Raw genomic sequence first — 20,016 nt, 5'->3', positions numbered from 1 at the left:
GCCTTTATTATTTATATTCTCTGATTAGTATCCTAGATCAACAAGCATGGGTCTTTCTGTTAGAGCCACTTATGGTCCCTCCCTGACTTAGATTATCATTTCCTTTTGTGAGAATTTCATTGAATAGTCTCTAGAATTTGAACTTGGTATTTTGCAAAAGCTACTTTCTTATCAGTGACTTCTCTATGGTATTACTCTTAGTTTTGGCAGTTGGTTGGACCTTTGTTATCTTGTTTTCTTTGTCCTGGATCTTTTTAAACTGGGCTTCTTAATTTCTGATGTTTCCTTGCTTGTCAGCAACTGAAAAGCACATGGAATTCAACCGAGTGAAAATGGAAGGTTTACTGAAATAGCGGTGGGGGTGGGGTGCTCACAAAATCATTAAGCCTCCAGGGAGGGCAAGAAGGTAGCTGGGCCTTAAGGGGAGCCAGAACTGTTAGGAATCTGTCCATCTGTATGCTGTGATTCTCTCTTGCTGTAGGCCACTTTCTCCATGTGGTGGGGACAGGAAACACAGCTCCACACTTTACAGCAACAGACACCAGGAAAGAGACTGACCTGGCATTCTTTGTGATTCAACCCCACATCCTAGGAGAAGGTTCTAATTAATTAGCCCACCCATCTTGGCTTGATCTAGAAGTTGTCCCATTTGCCCCACTGGGATCTGCTATGACACAGGGCTAAGAAGACCTGACCTCACTTGGGACTAATTTCAGCTGACCCATTTTGGATTATTAGAATCCTGTCTGGTAGCTGATTATTAGGTCAGACCGGCTGCCCTGAAGAAGCTGGTGTCTTTCTTGGTCCAAGGCAGCTTCTCTGTTGGCCCCCTGAGCTTCCCCTCCAGCCTGAGGGGACATCTGCAGCGGAACTCTGCATATTTGCAAATCAGAGGTAGTTGCCAATCCCTGAGCCCTGTGTGAGGGAAGCTCAAGTGACTTGTTTCACCACCTGCCTGTGAGACTGCAGGTGACCCACTCGGATGTGTCTTTTTCTGTTGAAAAACATTACCATTTTACCATAGCATGATACTTTACACATAGAATGACAATAACTAACAATACCAGACAAACGTCGCTTCTTTTCAAAAGAATGGAACTATTATCTTGCATATCAGTTCATCTAGCTACTAAAGGAAAAAAGCCCCAAAGAAGAAATAATACCCTATATTTATGCCACAAGTTTTTCAAAGAGATAATGTGGGAGGCTAAAGGTCACTGTAATTTTCTTCTTACAAATGTTTTTTGATGTTATTTTTCTTCAGAACAGTAGAATAGCCAACCACCTGGTTCCCTCCAATTATGCAAAATTACTGAATTTAAAAATCAGGGGTTTTTTTCTCCTAGACCTACAAGGGTTTTTAATTTGTGAGGGGACAGCTTTTTTTGTGCAAAAACATTTGTTTTTGAAATGTTTACACTCTGGTAACTTTGGAAGGGATTGGCTTCATATCTCGTTAGTTGTGCTGTCACTTTGCTTAAATTAAAATGCATTTGTTGTTCACTGTTTGCAAGGCAGTGTTCTGTGCATACTGTGAGGTTGCTAGAGGTGAAGATTTACTTTTGTAAACCTAGCCCCTGGAGGACCTGGCCACCTACCCATGACCTTGGACCCATTGATGTGGAGTCCAGAGCCAATGATCAAGAAAGAATTCCTGAGACCTTTTCAAAAGCAAACAGGTGTTTTCGTTACACTACGGAGACAGGGCCTGTGGCCAGAAGAACTTCCCTTTTGCTGCTGTATGAAGCTAGTGGTTATATGTTTAGTGCTCAAGGGGGAGGGGGGTATGGGAGTATCAGATCATAAATGTTTCTTTGAATTTATACTCATAAAACTACTTTGGCGAGATTTCTCTGGTGGTTATCACTCAGCTTGATATTAAGTATTGCTGAGATGTACAGGCAATCATACGACGACCGTTTAAGAATGTAGCAACCAGTATGTATTTGAACCTTATCAGTATTATGCAGGCTGTAGGTCTGCCTTACTAGGCTAAAGGTGAACATTTTTCTGCTTCTGTCCCTCATCGCAGTGAGCCAGTTGGAGGCCAGCACAGCGGAGTTGGGTCATGGTGAATTCCACTCTGATTCCACTATACACATTCTGCAGAGCAGGAGCTCAAAGGAGCATGTAGACATTCCACTGGAGTTTGTGCCATCAGTGGGTGAGGGGGAGATGTGAATCTCAGTTCCTGCATGCCTCTGGGTATAAGCATTTCTAGGGTTTAAAGGTATTAATTTTCCATACAACGGCTTCTGAATGTCAGCCAGCAACAACTTGTAGTGCTCAGCAGAAGAAAAAGCAGTCAGTTTTAATGCTAGAGGGAAAGCCCACTGTTGTGGACTTACTGTGGGACAGTATGACCATCTTCAGCAGTGGCCTCATGTCGGATTTTCAAGAATAATATTGACTGTTGGGAGATTTTTGTGTCTTACATTGTATTTAGAATTTAGCCCCGATGAGATTTTGGGGTGATGATGGGGTTCATGGGGTTTGGAGCTGACGTCCAAGAAATAATTCTTTTTTTTTTTAACTTTTATTTATTTTTGAGACAGAGAGAGATAGAGCATGAATGGGGTGGGTCAGAGAGAGAGGGAGACACAGAATCTGAAACAGGCTCCAGGCTCTGAGCTGTCAGCACAGAGCCTGACGCGGGGCTCGAACCCACGAACTGCGAGATCGTGACCTGAGCTGAAGTCGGACGCTTAGCCGACTGAGCCACCCAGGCGCCCCAAGAATTCTTGAAGACATCTTCAGTTCAAAAAAGTAATTTTATTAAAGCATGGGCACAGGACCTGTGGGTAGGAAGAGCTACACCAGCGTTGTGAAGAATGATGGTTTTATTCCATGGTTTTATTCCGTGGAACTGGGGAGGTAAAGTCAAATGGGAAGACTTTGATATGCTAAAGAGGACTCCTAAGGCACCTGAGACCTTGCTACTATCATTTTAAGATAGTTTTTCCCTCTGGAAAAGCATTAACATTAAGACAGTAGGGCGTTCCTGGAGAAATGTTTTATTTTGCCTGCCTCAAGTTCTGTCAGTGGGCTGCAGGTTATAAGGAAATTTAATTTTACCTGTCTTTTCCTTCTTGCTTTTGTTCCCCATATCTCAGTGGAAGGATGATGTTGGGGCTCCAGGAAACTGAGTCTATAGGTTTCTGGAGATTAGGCTATTGATAAGATTGCCTGTTTCTTGTAATTCACTAAGATATTTATAAACTGATAGAAACTCATGTCCTGCATGACTGTGAGTTCTATCAGTTAACCATTTGTTTACTTTGGTTTGGGGGAGCCAGGAGTGTCTGAGAAATATAACACATATCCCACCTGGGGGGAGGGAGTGTGCTAGCTTGTACTTTGCTCCTAGCCTGCCTTATGCTCCCTCATCAGCCCCCACACAATGTGTGATTCCACTGAAATTAAGACATAAATAAAGGTGCGTTCTGTTTTCTTATACAGAAGGGAGCATTTAATCCTAACTTGTGTGTTTAGGGAAAGTGGCAGGGAGGAGGTGGCATTTGTGGAGAGTTTTGAGGGAAGAGTAGGCTTATGAGAGGTGGGCATGGAAGAAATGAATTTCTAGTTGAGCAAACCACATGAAATGATAGTACGTTGAAATAATAGTGAATATTCTAATAAGGTTAGAATTTATGGGCTTTGGTAAGAGTTTGGGCTTTATATGTTGTGGGAAACAGATACATCATGCCCAGGAATGGTCAGGTTGGGATCCTGAAGTTTCAAAATGGCTCTATATTATCCTCCTTACCTCTTTCACCTTGGTCATTACCCAGGAACATACTGAGAAGAGGTGGTCTCTTTCTGGGGATAGCCACATGTAATCATCAGATGGCCTTACCAAGATACATGAACTAGGAGGAAGTAGTTAGACCATCAGCCCATTGTTCTGTTATTTTTTTTTCCTACTGATTGATTGATTGATACTTTAACTTAAATACACGTTAACATATAGTATAATAATGGTTTCAGGAGTAGAATTTAGGGATTCATCACTTACATATAACACCCAGTGCTCATCCCAACAAGTGCCCTCCTTAATGCCCATCACCCACTTAGCCCATCCCCACCCAACACCCTCCAGCAACCCTCAGTTTGTTCTCTGTTTTTAAGAGTGTCTTACGGTTTGCCACTATTGTGCTGTTATTGACATATGCATTGTGTATGTTAGAAATCCAGTATGCAGTTTTATAGTTATTTGTTTATGCCATCTTGTCTTTTAAAGTAAAAATTAAGAGAAAAAACAGCAAAAGTGTGTTTATACAGTCTTGTATATTTACTCACATATTAACCATTTCCAACCCTCTTCATTTCTTCCTGCCAATTTGAGTTAGCATCTGATGACATATCCTTTCAGCCTGAAGGACTTCCTTTAGTATTTCTTATAGGGCACATCTGCTAGCAACAAATATTCTCAGTCTTTGTTTACCTGAGAATGAATTCATGTTATCTTCATTTTTAAAGGATAGTTTTGCTGGGTATGGAATTCTTCGTGAAACAATTTCTTTTGGCAGTTTGAATATGGCATCAATGCCTTCTGATCTTTATTGTTTCTGATGAGAGGTTAACTATCATTTTATTATTCCCTGGTATATGATAAATTTTTTTGGCAGTTTTGAGGATTTTCTTTGTTTTTGATTTTTAAACACTTTACTAAAATGTGTCTAGGTATAGATTTTTTGGTGTGTGTTTATTCTAGGCTAAGTTTCATTGAGATTTTTGGGTAGTTAATGTTTTTCATAAAATTTAGGAATTGGGGGGCTATTATTTCTTCCTATTTTTTTCTTCCCCTTTCTCTCTTATTTTGGACCTGCCATTATGTGTAGGTTAGCATACTTGATGTTGTCTCATAGGTCTCTGAGGCTGTCTTTTATTTATTCATTTTTTTAAGTCTATTTTACAGATTGAGTAATTTCTGTTGCTCTGTCTTCCAAGTTTCTTGGTTCTTTCTCTTGCCAAGTCAAACTTGGTGAGCCCATCTAGTGAATTTTCTGTCTCATTTATTAGGTTTTTCAACTCGAGAATTTCATTTGGTTCTTTTTTTTTTAATGTTTATTTATTTTTGAGAGACAGAGCACAAGTCAGGGAGGGGCAGAGGGAGAGCGAGACACAGAATCCGAAGCAGGCTCCACGCTCCGATCTGTCAGCACAAAGCCCCATGCAGGGCTTGAACTCACAAACTGAGAGATCATGCCTGAGCCAAAGTTGAACGCTTAACCAACTGAACCACCCAGTGCCCCAAACTGTGTACCGGTCTTGAAGCTTACTTAAAAAAATTTTTTTTTACATTTATTCATTTTTTGATAGAAAGCACAAGTGGAGGAGGGGTAGAGAGAGAGAGGGGGAGATGCAAAATCTGAAGCAGGCTCCAGGCTCCGAGCTATCAGCACAGAGCCCGACGCGGGGCTCAAACTCACAAACCGTGAGATCATGACCTGAGCCCAACGCTCAACCTATGCCGGATGCTTAACCTACTGACCTAAGCCGGACGCTTAACTGACTGAGCCACTCAGGTGCCCCTTGAAGCTTACTTTAAAAATAAATAAATAAATAAAACTACTAAGATTTAGTGACCATTTCTTGTATCATTATATACTCCTATAAAATTTAATTTTTAAATGGACCCGTAGTATATCAGTAGTATATATATAGATATCATTAATTTATTGTTTATTGTTGAAGTTCAGATTTCTTCTATTTTGATCTGTCATCTCTTCAGATTACTTGAAGAGCACTTGTTGAAGTCGATATGAGCATTTTCAAGACCTAATATTTTCAAACTGACTCTTCCATCCAGCCCTACCCCCAGTTTAGAGTTTCACCAGCAGTATATAAAAGAAGAGCTCATTCTAAAATAGGCATCGTCTCTAAAACTGGATTTTATTAAAAAAAAAAACAAACAAGTAACTTTGCTAATTTTAGATTTTAAATGTGTAATTGCTATTTTATCTTATTTTTGTATTTCTCATTTTGTCTTTGTATACTTTTTCTTTTTAATTAAAAATTAATTTAAATTCATTGTCATTTATCATCTCACAGATCTTGACAGTTTTCTAAAGCTTCCCTTAATAAAATAGAAATGGAAATTTTCTTTTCTTCAGGAGGAAAGTCCTATTAAGCTATTATAAGGATTTATTTCTTTTGGCTTTAAATAATGAATAAGCTAGACTGAATTGCATTTACTTGTGAATATGTATCATAATATATTTTAAGTCTTTGGATATCGATATGTACTGTTTTGTTACAATTTGGTCATATTTTTCTAAAATAACATTGAAATTCTTATTATACTTCTAATAATCACATAGGCTTGAATTGAAGGGTGTTCCCCTAATGCTTACATTTGGTAGTTTTATTACTAAACCTGGAAGCTGGAAATTGACCAAACTCTTTTCCCATAATTCTGGCTATATTTAATCCCAAATTCACATCCTAGAGCCATCTGATCAAATGATTCTGGTCCTGAAAATTTAATTATGAGAAGAATCCCTGTAGTGTTTCTATTCCTATAATTTTTTCATAGGTACATGTTAAGCAGCATTAGTCTCAAAAACAGTAAACAAATTAAATTATTCAGAAGCTTTAAGTTGCCCCAGCTCTACTACATCTGAAGGACAGAATTGTGTTTTGGTAAATAAGAGTATATCATTCATTATCAGCTAGCATTTATATTCATGTTACTTTACTGTGATCCAAGGTCTCAGACCAAAACAAAATTCCAAGAACTGAGCTTTTGTGCTCTTGGGAACCTGTTTGTTGACTTTTAATCAAAGTATGAAAATTCTTTTTTGATTTCTCCTTGGCTGTTAATTTCTGAAAACCCATAATATTTATCAAATATAATGCTCAAATCCTCCTTAGACTGTTTCAGCAAAACACAAATATAATTTCTATTATAGTACTATCCTCTACAACAAATGGACCTACTTGTTGTCTGCTACTCAGTAGTTCTGGAGCATATCATTGAAGAATTATGGTGATTAACAGTAAACACACTCAGGGGCACCTGGCTGGCTCAGTTGGTTAAGCATCTGACTCTTGATTTCAGCTTAGGTCACGATCTCATGGTTTGTGGGTTCGAGCCCTGCATCTGGCTCTGTGCTGACCGTGTGGAGCCTGCTTGGGATTCTCTCTCTCCCTCTCTCTCTCTGCTCTCCCCTGCTTGTGCATGTATGCTCTCTCTCAAAAAACAAACAAACAAAAAAACTAAAAAACCAACTTAAAAGTAGTAAATACATATGTGGGCTTTAAAATGTTGATGGTTATCAAAATATTCTCAAAATTATTCTTCAGGCCCTTTTTGTGGTATCTCTTCACCTTATTCTTGGTCATTTATAAGTTTTTATTCTTTCTGTTAAAGAAAATTTACTTGGAATGTATTATTTGGAAAATACCCACGTATTGGGCCCTTTGATTACATACCCTTGCCATTTCTTGGATCTTGCACATTAAGTTTTCTTATATCCTTAACTGATGAAAGGAGCATTAGTAAGTATGGGGGACCACTGTTTCACGTGAGAGGGAGTGGGAGCTCACGTGGTACTCCTCTATTCTCTGAGCTTAGTGTATGAATAGTGGTACTGTGTACAATGTTTAGAAACCTACCATCTTGATGTGATTCTTTTTATAAACCTATTGAATGCCTTGTCCTCTTGTGTCCTACTTCTTATAAACAAGTTAATTATCAAAAGAGGTGATGGTTTCAGGGACTGAACGCATATGTGAAGAGCATGTGGTGAAAAGGAAGTGGGTTGGGGGTAGATCCGATGATTGAATCCACATACTTGATAACTAAAGTTTTAAGATACTTTGGAGCCCATCTCTAGAATAAAAATTCACTTAGCATATGTACATGAGTTCTGACAGGACTTTGTTTTTGCTTAGGAGGCAGTTTTGAAAAAAAATTCATACATTTTTTTGGGAACAGATTAAAGGAGGTTTTGGTTTCCATAGCTTTAATAATAGGAAAATAGCAAATGATGAGCAAATTCTCATTTGTATGAAGCTCTCTATTGCTGGTCATTTCTGTATCTCAGTGACACTGAGCATGATGGTTTATTTGCAAGGTGTGACTTGTTCCTGATTTACAGTCATTTAAAGTAGGTGGTATACAGATGGGGGAGAATAGTTTTTAGAAACAAAAACATAGAAATGAATTTGTAAGTTATGAAGTCCTACTGTAAATATCTCCCTTGTTGAAAGGGCAGCAAAAACAATGAATCAGGGCAATTGAATGAAATGTGTGGTAGCTAAAATGCTTATTTATGTGACAGTAGACTGTTGTATAGTGGAAATAACAGGAAAAAATTTATAGACATTCTTTTAGGATTGGTAATTGTATGTGGGAGATGATTTAGGAACCTATTTGAATGAAGGTTTATGACAGAATTTTACAGAGAACCTGAAGGTGGTCTGGGAAGGGTTGATTCTTAAAGCCATATCCATAACCTTGGGGAGAGGTAAAACAACTAGATTAGGTAGAAACTGTTTCTCTCCAGATACCATATGTTTTCACTCTTACATGGATCCTGAGAAACTTAACAGAAGACCGTGGGGGAGGGGAAGGAAAAAAAAAGTTAGGGAGGGAGCCAAACCATAAGAGACTCTTAAAAACTGAGAATAAACTGAGGGTTGATGGGGAGTAGGAGGGAGGGGAGGATGGGTGATGGGCATTGAGGAGGGCACCTGTTGGGATGAGCACTGGGTGTTGTATGGAAACCAATTTGACAATAAATTTCATATTTAAAAAAAAAAAACTGTTTCTCTCACTTCAGCAAGACAGGGTTATACAGTTATACATCTTGGCTAAAAGTTCTATAGTAAGATTTTGCCGACATGAACATAGCTGATCTGGGAATTAAATAGTCACTTATGTACTATTTAATGAAGCCTGCCAACATTTCTGCAAGATAGGTGCAACAATATTTATATTGCTGTCTTTGTAGCTGAAATTTAGGCAGTAATGGTAGATTATAATAACTTTTAATATTTTGATGCAAGAAACACTGAAATATTATGTTAAATGACTGTTCAATTAATACTTGGAAGGCAGAATTGTAATGATTCTGTTCAGAGTTTATGAGCCTTAGTGTGTAGATTTTTTTTTAATGTTTATTTATTTATTTTTGAGAGAGAGAGAACACAAGCAGGGATGGGCAGAGAGAGGGGGGAGACACAGAATCCAAAGCAGGCTCCAGGCTCTGAGCCGTCAGCACAGCCCCTGACTCAGGGCTCAAACTCACGAACCATGAGATCATGACTTGAGCTGAAGTCGGACACTTAGCTGACTAAGCCACCCAGGTACCCCTAGTCTGTAGATCTTTAAACTAAGAACTTTTAACCTTGTTTTTAAGTAAACTGTGAAGTTGATTTCAGTACTCTCACCGTTCCCCTTCTAAGTGATAGGATGAGAGAGGAAACCTTGGGCTTAGGGCCAGTAGCTGGTTTCTCTGCTCATTAGGGCTTTTCATAATATTCTGTTTTCTCTCCTCTGAGCATGTGGTGAGATGCAGGTCCCTCTCTCCTGAACTTAGGAATGTCCATGTCACTTGCCCTGTGAACTGTGATTATATATTCCTTCTTGGCAGAAGTGACATGTATCACTTCAGGCAGAAGCTTTAGGAGTGTAGGGGAGGAAAAATTCTCCTGTACCCTCTTTGGGGCTCTGGCTGGGCCTAAGAAACTGACATAGGATTAATAGGAGAACTTACATACATTTCATTGAATGTTTACACATATGTGGGGTCCTTCACAAGAAAACGAAGACCCAGGCAAGTGACTAGAGCAGGAAGCTTTTCTACCTTTGAGGAGACAGTAAGTTTGTAAAGTATTGACAAGACACAAAGGGGTTTGGGCTCTGAGTAGTAAATGGTCAAGAGGTAGCAAGGGTTTTTTTTATGTAAAAAAATTTTTTTAAATATTTACTTATTTTTGAGAGAGAGAGAGAGAGAGAGAGAGAGAGAGAGAGAGAGGGAGGGAGGGAGCACGCAAGCAGGGGAGGAGCAGAGAGAGAGGGAGACACAGAATCTGAAGCAGGCTCCAGGCCCTGAGCTGTCAGCACAGAGCCCATCGCAGGGCTGAACTGAAAAATCCAGAGATCATGATCTGAGCCAAAGTCAGTCTATTAACTGAATGATCCACCCTGGTGTCCCAACAAGGGTTGTTTATACAGCCTTCTTGGCCCTAACTTCCTTGTCTTTCATAAGGATGGGTGTCTCCCTTCCTCCTGGTACAGGAAAGGTATTTTTCACCTGGGAGATTTCAGGGGAAAAGGGCGATGTGGGGGAGGTCAGAGTGATCTTCTTGCTCATGCCGTTTTGTCAGACTTCTTTGGCTAAACGCAGTCCAAATAAGATGCCATGTTTTGGGGTGCTGGGTCTTGAACCAGGAGCCAGTGAGCAGTTTGCCACTGCCTTGGGGACCGGTGACATTCCAAATGGTGGAGGCTCTGTCGGCCTGCAGCCTTCAACAAAGACGACAGGGAGCAAAGTACCCACGGGACATGGATATGGCCATATCCATGGACATATCCTGTGAGTAAGAAGGAAACTTTTGTTTTCAGTCACTCCGTTCTGGGAATGCTTGTTACTGTAGTATAAGCCAGCCTACCCTGGCAGATGCAGTTTCACTAGGTCTAAGATCAAAAGAAAATCATACTTTTCTCACCACTAAAATGCCTATTCATTTCCTCACTCATCTTTGTTCCCATTGACTGTGTGCCAGCTACTGTTTTAAGTGCTAGAAATGCCACACCGAACTAAACAGTTTCCTCTTTTCTCCCACTTCTTCCCACTGCCTGTTGACTGCCAGGGGGCTTCTTTCTCTGTGAAGCCTCCTCTGTCCTCCAAGCAGCTGCTCACTCGTTTTCCCCTGTGCTTCTACAGCATTCTTTTCCTCTGCATCATCTCTCAAATTCCACAATTAAAATTTTTTTTAATTTTTTTAAATGTTTATTTTTGAGACAGAGGTAGAGCATGAGCAGGGGAGGGGCAGAGAGAGAGGGAGACACAATTCGAAGCAGGCTCCAGGCTCTGAGCTGTCAGTGCAGAGCCCGATGCAGGGCTTGAACTCACAAGCTGGGAGATTATGACCTGAGCTGAAGTCCAGCGCTTAACCAACGGAGCCACCCAGGCGCCCCCAAAATATTTTTTAATGATAAATAAGAATTCCAATGGAGGGGCGCCTGGGTGGCTCAAGTTGGTTAAGCATCCGACTCATGAGCTCACGGTTCATGGGTTTGAGCCCTGCATCCAGCTCTGTGCTGACAGTGTGGAGCTGGCTTGGAATTCTCTCTCTCTCCCTCTCTCTGCCCCTCCCATGTGCTCACTCGCTCACTCTCTTGCTCTCTCAAAATAAGTAAAAAATGAACTTAAAAAATTAAAAAAAAAAAATTCCGATGGGTTCTTTTGCTTGAACATGATTTGGGATCAAAATGTGAGCTTCTCCATTGTTAGATGTGTCCAAATGCCTTTGCTCTGTGAATTCAAAGTTAGGATCTTCACTGATGTGTCAGAGCAGATGGACACCACCCCTACCAGGGCAGAAATGTGGATGGGGGAGGGGGAGAGTCCGTTGACTGTCACTGTGCCTTTATTTGGCTGGAAATAGTGCATCTTATCCAGGTGCTTTTTTATTATTTTTGTCTCTCCCCCAAAGTCTTTTTAGGCTCCTTTCCCTCATCCCTCCCACCTCCATAATGAAATTTTAATACCACTCATGTACTGTAGATCTGTTTGTGTATTGTGTATATATATGTGCTTTACCCCCCCACACACAAAAAGAGTAGCTTTTTGTGCTCTCCCCCCAACTAATCTTGCTTTTTACTAGTATTTGTAAGGGTAATTTTTTTCCCTTTGTAGGAGGGCATTTCCACTTCAATAAGCTAAGTTCAACCATATTGCAGCAGAACTCTGTTGTCTAATGCACCTGTGCTTTTTATCAGAGCTTTATTTTAAGCTGATTATCATTTAAATACATATGCTAAAATCTTACTGTACTGAGAACACTGGAAAAGTAATGTATTTTACAGGAATCGATTTTTTTCTAGGTTAAATGCCTTTAAACCATGCAGTTTCTCTGTACAGGCCACATTTGCTTTTTCCTTCTTTGACAAATATCTATTGAGGGTGTACTGTGCACAGGGCTCTGTGCCAGGTGCTGAGGCCCAGTGTAGTGGCTCACGGAGTACAGGCCGGCTCCTATATGCTTTGTTAGGCAGCAAGCTAGCACGGGTTATATAAACTAGTCCGATGCAGAGCTGTTTGAACAAATTTGTATACGTTTCCAACAAAGTACAGTGGACACTGGGTGAAAACCCCTGGGAGGTGCTGTAATCCCTTGTGCAGTAGAATAAGAAGGGTACTTGGTCTTTGTCCTGAGTCCCTGGCACAGAGCTCCTCAAACCCTTAGAATCTTCTGAGTGATAGGAATTTATTTGCTACGCAGTGACTCTTGGCTGAGGGGCTTCTCGATAGCTTGAGAACGGGGGCTGGTTGCCAGAAAGAACAAACTTTGGTTAGAAGCTTGGAACTCTTCTGCCCTAACCCCAACCTCTGGGAAGGGGAAGGAGACTGGAGATGGAGTTAATCACCGGCGGCCAGTGATTTAATTAATTGTGCCTGTGTAGTAAAACCCTAGATGACAAGGAGCGCCTGGGTGGCTTCGTTGGTTAAGCATCCAACTCTTGGTTTTGGCTCAGGTCATGATCTCACAGTTTGTGGGATCAAGCCCCACGTTGGGCTCTGTGCTTACAGTAGGGAGCCTGCTTGGGATTCTCTCTCTCTCTCTCTCTCTCTCTCTCTCTCTCTCTCTCTCAAAATAAACATTAAAGGAAAAAAAAAAAAGAAGAAGAAACTGTAGATGACAGGGTTGAGAGCTTCCAGATTGGTGAACACATCAGAGTGCTGGGAGGGTGGCATACCCAGAGAGCATTTGGAGATTCTGCCCCTCCCCCATACCTTGCCCTGTGAATCTCTTCCATTGGCTGTTCTTGAGTTGTTCCCTTTATAATAAACCAGTAAGAGTAAGGAAGGCACTTTCCTGAGTTCTGTGATTCATTCTAGTGAATTATGAAACTAGAGTGGTCATGAGAACCCTCAATTTATAACTGGTTAGTGGCCTGGGAATCGAGATCAGCATCTGAAGTGGGGTTGGTCCTGCAAGACCGAGCCCTTTGACTTGTGGCATCTGACACTAACTTCAGGTAGATAGTATCAATTGAATTGGATTGGTAGATAATCCAGTTGGTATCAGAGAGTCGGAGGAGTGCTGTTGGGAGAAACAACATGTATTTGGTGTCATGATGGGAAAAAAAATCCCTTAACCTTGGCTGTCACTGCAGTTGATCCTTGAATAACACAGGTGTGAACTGTTCAGATCCACTTATACATGGATTTTTTTCAGTAAGCCTGGTATAGCATCACAGTACTGTAAATGTATTTTCTGTTCCTTAAGATTTTCTTAATAACATTTTCTTCTTTCTAGCCTTCTTTGTTATAAGAATACAGTTTCTAACACATATAACATACAAATGTGGGTTAATCAACTGTGTATGTTATCAGTAAGGCTTCCAATCAACTGTAGGCTACTTGTAAAGTTTTCAGAGAGTCAAAGTTATATGTGGATTTTTTAGGGGCACTTGGGTGGCTCAGTTGGTTGAGCATCCAACTCTCGATCTTGGTCTCAGGGTTGTGAGTTCAAGTCCTATGTTGGGCTCCGTTCTGGGCATGAAGTCTACTTTAAAAAAAGGTTATATGTGGATTTTCAACAGCATGGGGGTTGTCTTCCCTAACCCCTTCATTGTTCACGGGTTAACTGTGTGCAGACGTGTGTGTGTGTGTGTGTGTGTGTGTGTGTGTGTGTGTCTTACATGAGAAGATTGAGGGCCAAGCCCCAGAAGGTACAGAGTCAATATAGTTCCCACCTTCCTATTCTGTCCTGCGAACTATGACAGGTGACTGGCTATGTAATACATGCATATCACAGTACAATGTGGGAATCAACTTAAATTCTTAGACCATTCTAGATGTCCAAATAGATAATGTGAATATAGCAGGAAAGCCTCAATATAGGGTTCACTTAAAGAATAAGGCTCTGGCCCTTCCTACTGTGTAATTGCCACACAAAGAAGAGAATATATAGTTTCAGTCTCAATTTCAGATCTCCCAGGAGGGATAAGGTAAATACATTTTCCAGAGAATACAAAACAGCTCATAGTAGCTGGAGGCTTTGGTTTGAGGGTCCTTCAGGTACAGAGCCTTCATCCATTCATTCCTTGTACATATATTTCCTGAGCTTCTAATCTCTGTGCCAGGCCCCTTGGTGAACAGATAAAAGTTCTCATTTCTTTCTGTTTCCATTTCTTAGACAAATGGTGTTAGACATTTTAGCAAAGAAGGACAACTTTTTTTAAACATTTATTGTTGAGAGACAGAGAAAGACAGAGTGTGAGCAAGGGAGGGGCAGACAGAGAGGGAGACACAGAATCCAAAGCAAGTTCCAGGCTCTGAGCTGTCAGCACAGAGCCCAACGGGGGGCTTGAACTCACAAACTGTGAGGTCATGACCTGAACTGAAGTCAGATGCTTAACCAACTGAGCCACCCAGGCACCCCATGAAGGACAACTTTTTATTCATTCATTTATTCTACTTGTGTCGGAGAGTCTATAATGCAGGTAGAATATTAGGAGATACTTAAACAAGGTATCATCTCTGCCCTCAAAGACCTTGCAAGCTTGTTTGTTCATTAATCAGTCATTCATTCAAAAAAGTTTGCCTTGAGCCAGGTGGCATGCCAGGTCCATGCTAGGGAACTAGAGAGGGAACAGGAGCGCACACTTAGCTCCTGATGGGCTGTAAGTCCCAGCCTCAAGGGGGAGCAGATAGTAACACCTTTGGGAGAGTACAGAGTGTTAAGTGAAAACTGTGATCTCTGCCCATGGTATTGGGTCAGGGCAAAGGGAGTGCACAATGGGTTTTCCTAAACTAGCTCTAAGGAGGGTGCCTCTTGTCTAACTTTTTAGTTGGGGCTGGAGAGAAAGGATGGCTTGGAAAGGAGTTCCAGTCCCAGGAAACAGCATAAGTAAAGATTTGGGGGATGGAAAACACCATGACAGCGTACAAGACTGCATGTGCTGTGTTTTGATTTGGCTGTAGGAGGAGGGAGATGAACTGTAATGTAGTGAAACAGTTGCACATAAATGCCAAGAACTAAATCCTTGTAATATTGGCACAGTAAATAGTTCAAGGAAATGGGCAGCCAAGAAACAAATAAGCAATGCTGTAGATATCACAAATTAGAAGGGTGTTAAATAACAAATAGTATTGGGACAATTAATAAGCTATTTAGAAATATAGTAGATTCTTACTCATAATTTTTGTCAGAGGTTAGGGGATTGGAATTTAGAGATTAGAGAATTAAGATTGCCCTCTATGCATTAAAATTTAAGATCAACACTAAAGGATTTACCTACTATACCAGCTCATTGAATATGTGATCCCATTAGCAGTGCTGACCACATGGGCCCCATATTTACAAGGGCCCCGAGTTTGGTCTAATGTTCTGTTGTTGCCCTCCTGAAATTCTTAATTTTGGAAAACAGGTCTGTGTTTTCATTTTGCACTGAGTCCTGCTTATTATGTAGCAGTCCTGCTTGTGGGATTGGTCATCTATGAAAACAAGGTTACAGAGCCAAGCTTTAGAAGTAGATGTCCTCATGCTTTTGGAAGAGTTGCAGCCAACAGGATTAAAGTGTGTAGGCCATAAGAGCAGGACCATCTGTATGGTGTCTGTGGAAGCCTCAAGCTGTCCCAGACTGATGCCACTAAACATTCATTTTATTAGACACACTCTCTGCCTCTAGCTCTTTCTCATCGAGCAGCCTTTTAATTGTGATTTGGCTTCTTCCATGGTCTTCCTGCAGGGAGAGAGCTGGTCATGCTGACTCCATACTTGATTCAGGGGTGAGTTACTAAATTGGTGTTCTGGCGATATGCATCAGTGAGGTGTTTTAATGGGAGCTTGCCCCTGAGAGACAGGCCCCCGCTTCTGTTCAGTTTCTGAGATAGAAGGTTGAAGTCCATGCATTAGGCTGGTGAGTTCACCAGAGTCAAGTGCAGAGCAGAATATTAGTTAAGAACAAGGGCTCTGGGGTCAGCCAGACCATGAATGCTGTGATCAGGTATTGGTCCTGTTGAACTAAAATATGTGATCTGGGCCAAGATACATAAACTCTTAGTGCCCTAGCCTTTCATCTGTCAATTGGTGATAGAAAACCTACCTTAGGGTTGTTGTGAGATTGAATGAGAAAATGTACACTAAGTCAGGGTTTCTCACCCACAGCATGTTGACAGCTTGAGCCAGGTGATTGTGGGTTGTGGGGAAGGGGAGCTGCCCCATGCGTTGTGGCTTGTTTATTGGTATCTTTGGCGTCCCTCAGTAGCCTGCAGCTTCCCCCTAAGCACCCCCCAGTTGTGACAATCAGAGTATCTCCAGACATTGCCAGATGTCCTCTGGGGACAGAATTGGTCCTGGTTACAAATCATTCACTCACTGGCCAAGGTGTATATAGAGTAATGCCTGGAGAAAAGAAAGCACATGTTAGGTTTTATAATAATAAGGGCGGTTGGGGTGCCTGGGTGGCTCAGTCGGTTAAGCATCAGACTTAGGCTTAGGTTATGATCTCACAGTTAGTGGATTCGAGCCCTACATCGGGCTCCATGCTGACAGCTCGGAGCCTGGAGCCTGCTTCGGATTCTGTGTCTCCCTCTCTGTCAGTCCTTCCCCTACTGTCTCTCTCTCTCTCTCTCTCTCTCTCAAAAATAAATAAACATTGGGAAAAAAATTTTTTTAATAATAAGGGCAGTAGTAGTACTAATGATGATAGACTCCTGAGGCCTCTGGAAAGACATTTGTCAGCTGCTCACTGAACCTCTGTTCTTTAAATTTCTCCCGTCTACAGCAGAATAAAGGTCCACATGAATTAAAGGGCAAATGTAAAAAGATCTACTTTTAAAAAAGTGCAAGAGGGGCACCTGGGTGGCTCAGTCGGTTAAGCGTCCGACTTCGGCTCAGGTCATGATCTCGCGGTTCGTGAGTTCAAGCCCCGCGTCGGGCTCTGTGCTGACAGCTCAGAGCCTGGAGCCTGTTTCAGATTCTGTGTCTCCCTTTCTCTCTCTGATCCTCCCCTGTTCATGCTCTCTATCTCAAACATAAATAAACGTTAAAAAAAATTAAAAAAATAAAAATAAAAAAGTGCAAGAGAGGTAAATCTTTAGATTTGTAAATAAAGAAGGAGTTTCTAAGCTCAAAACCAGTGGTATTTTGGGGATGTGTAATGTTGAGTTTAAATCGTATAGAGGAATTTTCTTCCTTGATCTCACTACATTAAAAATAAATAAATATGCCTAGCCTGTGAAAACTTTGTAATTGTAGTTAAAAAGCACACTGGATAAAATGACTGTGAGAAATAGGTCAGTGGTGTTAACAAACTGGTGTAAATCAAAAAGAAAACCAAATGCATACAGAAATTCCTCATATATAAAGACAAAGGTAGAAATATAGTCAGCTTATAAACATTTGAACATAGTTTAAAATGCAAAATAATATTTGTTTGTTTATTTACTTATAAATTTTTATTTATTTATTTTGAGAGAGGAGGAGGGGGCCGAGGGAAAGGAGAGAGAGAATCCCAAGCAGGCTCCATGCTGTCGGTGCAGAGCCCAACACGGTGCTGTATCTCACAAACTGAGATCACGACCTGAGCCAAAATCCAGAGTCAGATACTTAATTGACTGAGCCACACAGGTGCCCCTAAAATTCAAAATAATTTTTAAAATTTTAAATAATTTTTTCATCTAAATTGGCAGGATTTTAAGCAGTAACGTCCAATTCTGTTGTATAGTTTAGAGAAGTCTTACACTTCTTTGTGGGACAGCAGATGGGTACAGTCCCTCTGGAAGGAAGCTTGGTAATAAGTATGCCTTAAAAAATTGTCATACCTGTTAGCCCCCAAAAATTACATTTGGGAATAATTCCCATAGCATAATCTGAAATGTAGACAAATATTTATGCGTGAAGATGTTTATTGCAAGCTTCTTTTATTTTTTTTTTTATTTTTTTTTAACGTTTATTTAATTTTGAGGCAGAGAGAGACAGAGCATGAACGGGGGAGGGTCAGAGAGAGAGAGAGACACAGAATGTGAAACAGGCTCCAGGTTCTGAGAGGTCAGCACAGAGCCCGACGCGGGGCTCGAACTCACGGACCGCGAGATCATGACCTGAGCCGAAGTCAGCCGCCCAACCGACTGAGCCACCCAGGCGCCCCGCAAGCTTCTTTTAATAGAAGCCAGCTAAGTGTCTAGCATTATGGGAGTGGTTAATGTTAGTTTATGATAATTAGCAGTCTTTAAAACAATTTTTGCAAAATGTTCCTAATGGCATATGCAATTCTTACAGTGTTAAATGAAAAAAGCAAGCTATTAACTGAATATACAGTATGAACTCAACTCAGAATAAAAACTAGAGAGGAATATGAGCACGTTAATCATATTTGCCCTTGGAAGACTGGGTTATGAGTAATTTAGGGTAGATACTTGTAACTGTACAATTAAGTTGATCATCTCATAGCAGACTTAGACTTTTTTTGGTGTCTCTTTGAGGAATTTTTAAATCTTGTGCATTTCTAGTGCTTGGAAATGAAGGTGGAACAGGTGAAGCTATGTTTCTTTGAGTAACAGAAAGTAGAAAGCAATTGTCATTGTCTTAAAGTACTGTTTTATCAGTTCGTGGGTTTGAGCTCCACGTCGGGCTCTGCTGACAGTGCTGAGCCTGGAGCCTGCTTCAGAGTCTGTGTCTCCCTCTCTCTCTGCCCCTCCCCGGCTCATGCTCTGTCTCTCTCTCTCCAAAAAAATAAAATAAAATAAATAAACATTAAAAATTTTTTAAAAAATTTAAAAAAATAAAGTACTGTTTTATATTTTAATCAGTTTTTTATAAATTGAAATAAGAAATTGGTTTTGGGGTGTAGACTGCTTGCCCTGGCTGAAATGAATTAATGTTGTTTTATACCATGGTTCTCTTTTTGTTCATTTATTTTTTTAAGGTATATTTATTGTAGTATGTTTCTTGATAAAAACATCAAATGTCCATTTTTATTTTTATAGTATGTGCCGAAGCTTATAATCCTGATGAAGAAGAAGATGATGCAGAGTCCAGGGTATGTAATTAATAAGTTAATTTTAAATTATACTCCTGTATTAGATCAGGAATATAATAATAAAAGATGTTAACAGGCATATAGATCAACAGAAGGCATAATGCAAGTATTTTGACTGTTTCTTTTTCCTAGTTTTCTCTTGGATGTTTTACTTCTACTTCAAGTTCTATAGAATTACTTTTTTCCAAAAAGAGTCTTTTTGTTTGGGTAAAAGGAAAGATGAACATAAACACCAGTTGTGGTTTCATTTCTTTTTGCAAAAATACGGCCTGGTGATGGAAAATGTTTTTTAGCTATCTTTCTCATAGTGTTAATGCTATTTTTTCTGATAGTATTTCTAGTAAAGAAAAATACAGGGGAAAGCCTTTTTGTTCCTACTAGTTTATAACAACAGAAGCTTATTCTGAAACAAACAAAATCACAGTAAAATTACATCTAATGTGTCAGTTTAAAAGTTCTTACTTTTAAAAATCTATTATGAGTCTTAATAGATTGCTCAGAAACTGATTTCTTGAAGGCTGTAATGTTATTTGTAAGAATTTGTCCAGTTTTGTTTGAAGCAGTTTTTAAGCTATGTCCCTTCACTCCCTTCACCTTTTATTTATTTAGTAAAAAGTAATCTAAATATAAGAGATTGCTCTGCCTAGAAAATGGAAAGTAATGATTTTCTTTCTTTCCTTCCTTCCTTCCTTTCTTCCTTCCTTCCTTCCTTCCTGTCTTTGTTTCATACTTACTTGGCAAAAGCTCCATTTGTTGTTTGGCCTCAAAAAATAAAAATTTATTTCTAT

The 20,016-nt window shown here is 40.2% G+C and overlaps 1 protein-coding gene across 2 annotated transcripts in view; it reads left to right on the top strand.

Moving 5' to 3' along the window:
- The window catches only part of PRKAR2B (protein kinase cAMP-dependent type II regulatory subunit beta), a 100,960-nt gene that overhangs the window by 46,310 nt on the left and 34,634 nt on the right, over window positions 1-20,016 (top strand). For both annotated transcript variants that reach the window (XM_049642784.1, XM_049642783.1), the window contains exon 3: window positions 19,176-19,228. In XM_049642784.1, the coding sequence (XP_049498741.1) occupies window positions 19,176-19,228 (53 nt within the window). The remainder of the gene's footprint in view (window positions 1-19,175; window positions 19,229-20,016) is intronic.

This window comes from Panthera uncia, chromosome A2 (assembly GCF_023721935.1).
Source record: "Panthera uncia isolate 11264 chromosome A2, Puncia_PCG_1.0, whole genome shotgun sequence".
NCBI classification, from domain to species: Eukaryota; Metazoa; Chordata; class Mammalia; order Carnivora; family Felidae; genus Panthera; species Panthera uncia.
The sequence above is the reverse complement of the archived record's forward strand: the minus strand, read 5'-3'. Positions and strand labels throughout refer to the sequence as shown.